This window comes from Vigna umbellata, chromosome 1 (assembly GCF_029865625.1).
Source record: "Vigna umbellata cultivar VRB3 chromosome 1, Vumbellata_1.0, whole genome shotgun sequence".
Classification (NCBI taxonomy): Eukaryota; Viridiplantae; Streptophyta; class Magnoliopsida; order Fabales; family Fabaceae; genus Vigna; species Vigna umbellata.
This window is the reverse complement of record NC_142165.1, coordinates 104092289-104099492: the sequence shown is the minus strand read 5'-3', so window position 1 is coordinate 104099492 and position 7204 is coordinate 104092289. Positions and strand designations below refer to the sequence as shown.

Below are 7204 nucleotides of genomic sequence, written 5' to 3'. Positions count from 1 at the left end.
GTCCGAATCATGAATCTAAAACAAAATATATATTAAGAATAACTAATTTCACTTATTTAGATAACAAGAGAATGTACAAATTTAAAATTAAAAAAAAAATTGACTATATTTCCTCCCATTTGAAATATTAATAAACATATTTCCACATAAAATATAAAATGTAAACGCACGGGGATACGATACAGTGTGATGACGTAAGATCTGTGAAGAGTTTTCCTAATATAATAAATAATATATATTTTGTGGTTGAATCCATGATTAATTATTAATGTGAATAACGCGGCCTCAGAGACACACATTGTTTGACGGTCTCGGTCGCTGTTTCTGGGAAGCAGCTAACTAGGAAACAAACATTCTCATCTCCATCGCTTCCTCTCCTCTCCATATATATATATATATATATGTGTGTGTGTGTGTATATGTTGTATCCCACCCTGCACCCATCTAGCACAGAAAAACATTAGGTGAAAACACACCATAAAAAAAGGGAAAGAAAGAAAAGGATCAAAACCTTCCTCCTTCTGTCCGTTACAACCTCAAACTTTCCAACCATGGACAATATGGGTGGGGAGTACAACCATTTCTGGGACACCTTCTTCCAAAACCAAGAGCTTGATAGGTAAACACAACTCACAAGATTTTCCTTATTCTCCATAAAGCAGTTAATCAACCGTTCATCATGTTGGTATATATAAACATAAGGGATATTGAATTACTAATTAAAAGAATTTGGTGATTGGACATGCAGCTGGGCAATGGATGAGGCGGCGATGTCCGGGTACTATGATTCAAGCTCTCCGGACGGTGGTGCTTCATCGATGGCATCAAAGAACATTGTTTCGGAGAGGAATAGGAGGAAGAAGCTGAACGAAAGGCTCTTTGCGCTTAGAGCCGTGGTCCCCAACATCAGTAAGGTATATATGCTAACAGTGCTGACAAACCCCACCTATATAACTTAGTGTTGTTCATTTCGCTTTCAGAAAAAGTAATGAGCATCTAGCAGCTAGCTAGTATAGGAGACAGGTGGCAGACACGTATTAATTTGGTTGTTGATGGCGAATTTTTACAGATGGACAAGGCTTCTATCATTAAGGATGCTATTGAATACATCGAGCACTTGCATGAGCAAGAGAAGAGAATCGAAGCAGAGATTTTGGATCTGGAATCTGGGAAGCTCAAGAACCCAACCTATGAATTTGATCACGACCTGCCTATTCTCCTCAGGTCTAAGAAGAAGAGAACGGAAAATTCCCCAATTGAAGTAATCGAGGTATAGCTCATCACTCTTTTCTGCATTTCATACTCACTCATGTGTTATAAACTCATTGAGATGGTGAATGGCAGCTGAGGGTTGCATACATGGGAGACAAGACGTTTGTGGTGAGCTTGACATGTAGTAAAAGGATAGACACAATGGTAAAACTGTGTGAGGTCTTCGAATCTTTAAAGCTGAAGATCATTGCAGCCAATATCACTTCTTTTTCAGGAACACTTTTGAAGACAGTCTTCATTGAGGTTAGTCTCCCACTTTTCCCTTTTGCTAAATTTCACTATCACTTATCTCATAATTAACTTTCTGAATACATTAATCCAGAAAATTTTATTTAAATAAATCCTAAACGATAAGCTTATAGATTTTAAACCAATTCCAACCTAAAAGCTTAAGCCAAATACCTTAAGATTTAGTCTGTTATAATCTTTCTGCTTATACATATTATTGGTCTGACTTATTTTAACCAATAGTAATCGTGTTTATCGTCTCAATCAGCATGCATAATGTACTGATTATTGGGAAATGAACCACTTTAGTAAATTGGAAAAGCCGCAGAGTATTTTAGGGACCTGTGTTTGACAGTGGATGATGCAAAAGCAAGGAAGGAAGCATGAATAAGTGAATATCTTCTCTCACCTATTCATACTATCTGTTGTGCCAACTTTAATGGGAGAAGGTTTTTGATGTTTGAAAAAAATGTGTTTAACGCGATGTTCTCCCAATTTGAGGTGTCTGGGATAAAAGAAAAAAAAATATATGTATATATATATATATATATATATATATACATATATATTATTTTAAACTTGTAAAAAAAAGACAAATAAAAAAATAATAAAACAATAGGAAAAATTATATTAATATTCACGTAGTAAATCCACCATTATGATTGTCTTCTCAAGGTCAAGGATAAGCTGGATATTTTATCATCTTATTGTTATCGAGAAAAGCAAGTAATGCAAGAAATTTAGTCCTTTTAATATTTAAGTTTGAACCTTATGAATTTAAAAGTTTCAGCCTAGCTAATTTTTTAGAGGCAAGCATTTTTTTTCTTCAATCTTTCCAAAAAATAATTTTCAAATTAACCACTTGAAACTTTAAATTATCACAATGTTAACATTTTGAAGTTTTTTTCTAAGTCATTCCTTTAACTATTAAATCTATAATAAGTTATAATCAATTAAAATTTTGAAATATCACCATATTTATTTTTTTGGAGAGCTGTAGTGATAACATAAAAAAATTTGATGGATCAAATTAATCTTTGAGTCTAGTGTTTTTAATAAAAAATGTTAAAGTAATGGTAAAATGTCTTTGAAGAACTAACTAATTTGGTCTTTAAAACTCTTTGAAGACTACCTTGATAGTTAACAACTTAAAAAAAAAAACTAAACTAAGAATTGTTGTTCATCAGAAAGACTGTTGGAGGAGGAACTTTTCTTCCTTACATAAATTCAGTGTCAACTAATTTATGTTCAATTAATTCTCATTTAACAACACTTCTAATACTGTCTTTGTCATTTTTGTCTCTTCCTTAACTATTTTTTTTTCTAATATTAGGATAAAATATAAGGAATTGTATATAATTATGGGTTATTTAATAATTTCAAAATATCTCACTGCAGTAGAACTACATTGATTTTAGAAAATAGCACAAAATTAGCGTTTTATTAAAATTAAGTCAAAACAGAAGTGACAACTAGCAGTCAAAACAGAAGTGACAATTAGCAACTAATAAGTTGATTAGCGGCGCAGGATTTTATCCCCGAACGGAGATAAGTGGCGGATGTCTATATGGTTATATATTTCATATTTTTAAATTTGTAAAATGTTAACCTTTAAAATATTCATACATAAAATAAAGAAGAAAAAATATTGAAAATAAATTATTAATACATTAAAAATAGTTACACAAATTACTACCTCAGTATACACTTACACTTCATCTTTTTATACAATTTTGTAGTTTATGTTATTTCTCCAATATTATTATTCTTCAAACCATAAAATACACTTCAAATATAAACAATATATATATATATATATATATATATATATATATATATATATATATATATATATTCTAACTTAGATAAATTAAATTAATATAAACTTTAATTCATTAAAATAACGTAATATAGTAAAAAGTGTCCACTAACAAATTATATAATGTTTTTGTTTCTGTATTTCTATATACTTACTGGCAGTTGGTGATAGAAAAATTAAGTTTGGCTCTTTGGATTTGGTAGATTATCATAGGATTTTCCTTTGTTGGAGAAGATGTTTTTTCTTCACATTGTTTAATATATACATATATTTTGTTTCTCATCCATTACTTTTGGTGAAATTAAAAAGACAAAAGAAGAAAAACAAAAGGCACTGTACTGTGCATGCTTTTGAAAATCAATTCATCCTTTCCGTTTTTTCCTGTTGTAGGGTTCTGTGTTGAGGCAGTGATGCCTGACCTAGTTTTAACTTTCACTTTTACGTAATGAAATCTGAATCATGCAATAGCCACTATATATATATAAAATTTATTTTTTAAGATTTATTTTATTAGAATACTTGACCCAATCGAATAAAATTTAAATCGTATACCTTTCAAGAAAATTCTTATAATTCAGAATAGTAATCACACTTGATCTAGGTACAAAAACTGATGTATAGGAGAGGTAAGAAGTATAAAAAGAATCAAAGTGGCCCCATTACTCTGAAAATTTGGAGCAACAACGCATTCCAGAATGATTATAATGAAACATTGCTGTCTGTTTTGTTACATTGTATCTGGACTGGACCAGTCGTTCTTTGCATTTTTCTTCAAATGCAAATAATCTATTTCTCCTTCTACCTAGTAAGAGAAAGAGAACATATTCAGGAAGTTCTCACTTCCCCACCAGCCAGATTCAGTTTCTCCGAAATTTCTAGGTGGGAAAAACAGGAAACAGAACTGTTTTGTTTCCTGTTTTTATAATAGTACGAGTTGAAGAAGACAAATTCCAACTTTAGAATAATATTTGGTTGGTAGATGCAGTGCCCGTAATAAGAAAAAAGACCAAGAATTGAAAACGTGCTTTGCATTCTGAAAAGAAAATGAGAGCGTCTTCCTCGCAAGGCATCACGCAGTACAATTTTCAGCACGTTTATTTGAAATAACACTGTTGATTTGATTTTAGAAATAATTCGTATCCTATATTAGGATATGTTATAGGTTTTGTGGCTGACACAAAATTAATGTTTCTACACTCGCATTAGCGATTAGGGTCTCAAATCTCCATCATTTCTCGTCAATTTTCAGATGCTAAAACGTTTGATGATCTTCTTTTTCTTCCCATTTTCAACATAAAATGATTGCGATGACATATAGAGCGGTAGGGATTCACACTGATCATCATTCCGTTTATGAAATGGATCCTCTCAACTTAACTTTATCGTTTTAATTTGACTGAAGATCGAATGAGACGCCCTAAATATTCATTTTAGGGTTGCCTGTTGGTGGAACTAATTCCAACCATTTCTTCCTCAACATTTTTACGATAACAATTTTTGAAAAATGAAATCTTTCGTTAATTAAAATTAACTCATTGTCATGTAACAAATAAAAATTTAAACAATTATATATATTTTTTCTATTAATTAATTTAACTCATAAAAAAAATAATGTTTCTTTTACTTCTCTCTTAAAGGAAAAAAAATCTGTCTAGGCAATTATTTTATAAAAGAAAAATACAATTTTTTTTAGTGTTCTTATTTAAACTTTAAAGGATAAAAGTCCAACATAGAAATCCAAATGTAATTATGAGATTGTTTGTTTATCTTTATCACTTCTCGAATCTGATGTTAATACTTAAGTAAGCTTACTGCATAATTGATTTATTTGTATATTTTCATTATTATAGCTATCTTTAAAATATGCACCACCCCGTATAAGCAAATACTAATGAAAATTAAGTTAAGAATTAATAAAAGTTAAGTTAGTGCATGTTTTTCACTGTTTATATTTTCTGTGTAGATAAAAAGAATATCTGTAAGTTAACTTATGTATCGATAGAACTTAACGTAATGTTGACTCAAGTTATTTTAACTTTGATTTTAATTGAATTTGAAAATACTTTAAAATTTAAAGAGAAGATTATTTCAAAAGTAAATGAAATAATTTTTTTAAACAAATTACGTACCTAACTCTAATTTTTTATTCTAAAGTAGTTAATGTAAGATAATGAAATGAAGATTTAAATCCAAGAAAAAATATATTAAATTTACGAATAGTTATATTTTAATAATTTTTATTTTAAACTTTATCATAAAAGTAAGAAGAAGTAGTATATATACTTACTTAACGACGGTAATTACTCAATGACGTAGCTTTTTTTCGCGGTTTTTCTAATCACATGTAATGCACTTCTCGGAAGTTAAAATCGTTAAAAAAAACCCTCGAAAAAATTATAAATTTTTATAATGTATATCATAAGTTAAAGTAGCTTTTTAATTATATAGATTGTAATAGCGACAGAAAGAGAGGTTGGTCATCATTGGGACAGTGGTCAAGTCAACTTAACTTTCCACAAAGCAAAAGAAAATTGGTTTTGAACTGATGCATTGGAAATCAATAATGTGTACTTAATTCAATAATTGAAGTTCTAATCATACCGATTAGGAAGCGAATTGGTCGAATCCAATGCAAAAGCCTATCATTAATTGAAAACGTTCTTTAGACCTTTATCTTCACCGTATTGATTATTAAAGCTTATCAAGTAGATCAATGAAAAGATTGATGTTTGATGTGTTAAAATCTGATACTTATCATTCCGTTTTGAGTTGTTTTTTTAATTGTTTGATATGTTTTGCAGGCTGATGAAGAAGAGAAAGATGTTTTGCAGATAAAAATTCAGACAGCAATTTCAGCTCTGAATGGTCCTCAAAGCCCTATGAGTATCTGATTCTAATGAAAACGAGTTCGATCAAAGCTTAAAATGTTCTGTCGGGTGTCTTTTTTTAGTTATCAGTGTTCTTCTTTTTCATTTTCTGTATGCTGATAGCCTCTGACGCTGTAAGGCTTGCCTTCAATGGAATCCAATTTTCATATTTTCCACTAAAATTAGCTTTCAACGCTATTTCAATAATATTTTCTAAAATATTATTGAAGAAATAAATATTTAAAATAAATTATATAAATTTATCTCGTTTATTTGAGAATGTAAATATCTCACTTGGCTATTTAAATTTAAATATAATGAGATTAATTTTGAAAAACAACATTGACTAATTTATTGTTTTCAACTAATTCAATTGATCTTTTAAAAATGTGAATTAATTGAAACGGTATTATAAATAGGTACAAAAAGAATAAATAAATTATTTACTGAATTTATACACCGACTGCTACTAATCATGATTATTTTATTAATAACCTAATGTTTAGATTAAGTTAAGTAATAAGTCTCGATACATTTATTAATGAATGGAGGATGACAAAGTCTCGCATTTAACATGTTTTGGCATGGCATTCCCTCTCCTTAATTTAATTACTAAATAAAAGTTACATAATTATTACATTGCTATGTCCTCAGCATGTGTACCTTGTTAATGATTAGTTTGACTATTGTTTTTCTTAAGAAATTTGTGAAATATATAGGAAATATATGATTCTTCTATCTAAACAATTTGCAAAATAGTATTATAAAAGAAATTAATAAAATTTTAAGACTTCTTAAAGAGTTAAAATAAGTAATTAAATTTTACTAATAGTTCTTTAGAAATTGTGTTATGATTTATGTGCTTTGTGAAAATAATATTGAATCTTTCTCTTATTTGTTTATTATTTTATTGTTAAGTGGTTGTGGTTAGTGTCGTCAAAATGGGTTGAAACCCTGGCTCACTGTGGGTTTGAGGCGAGTTGGGTTGGAAAAAAATGCCAAAATTTTTATGCGAGCC

General features: G+C 29.4%; 1 protein-coding gene across 2 annotated transcripts; it reads left to right on the top strand.

Moving 5' to 3' along the window:
- The first annotated feature begins 243 nt into the window (after window positions 1-243).
- On the top strand, window positions 244-6390 carry LOC124839553 (transcription factor bHLH35). 2 transcript variants are annotated; one of them, XM_088105313.1, is made up of 5 exons: window positions 244-619; window positions 749-914; window positions 1070-1270; window positions 1345-1515; window positions 1769-3276. In XM_088105313.1, exons 1-5 carry the CDS (start codon window positions 552-554, stop codon window positions 1775-1777), a joined length of 615 nt encoding a protein of 204 aa, XP_087961439.1. In that variant the 5' UTR covers window positions 244-551; the 3' UTR covers window positions 1778-3276. The 2 variants fall into 2 exon arrangements, with proteins under 2 accessions (XP_087961439.1, XP_047171358.1); XM_047315402.2 differs by lacking the exon at window positions 1769-3276 and adding an exon at window positions 6121-6390 and having other exon boundaries at window positions 248-619.
- The last annotated feature ends 814 nt before the right edge of the window (window positions 6391-7204 follow it).

Excerpts from the sequence above, each read along its gene's own strand:
- LOC124839553 (XM_047315402.2), top strand. The coding sequence starts at position 552 with ATGGACAATATGGGTGGGGAGTACAACCATTTCTGGGACACCTTCTTC. Across the intron at positions 915-1,069 it reads TGGTCCCCAACATCAGTAAG|ATGGACAAGGCTTCTATCAT; the intron begins GTATATATGCTA and ends GAATTTTTACAG. Across the intron at positions 1,516-6,120 it reads TGAAGACAGTCTTCATTGAG|GCTGATGAAGAAGAGAAAGA; the intron begins GTTAGTCTCCCA and ends TATGTTTTGCAG.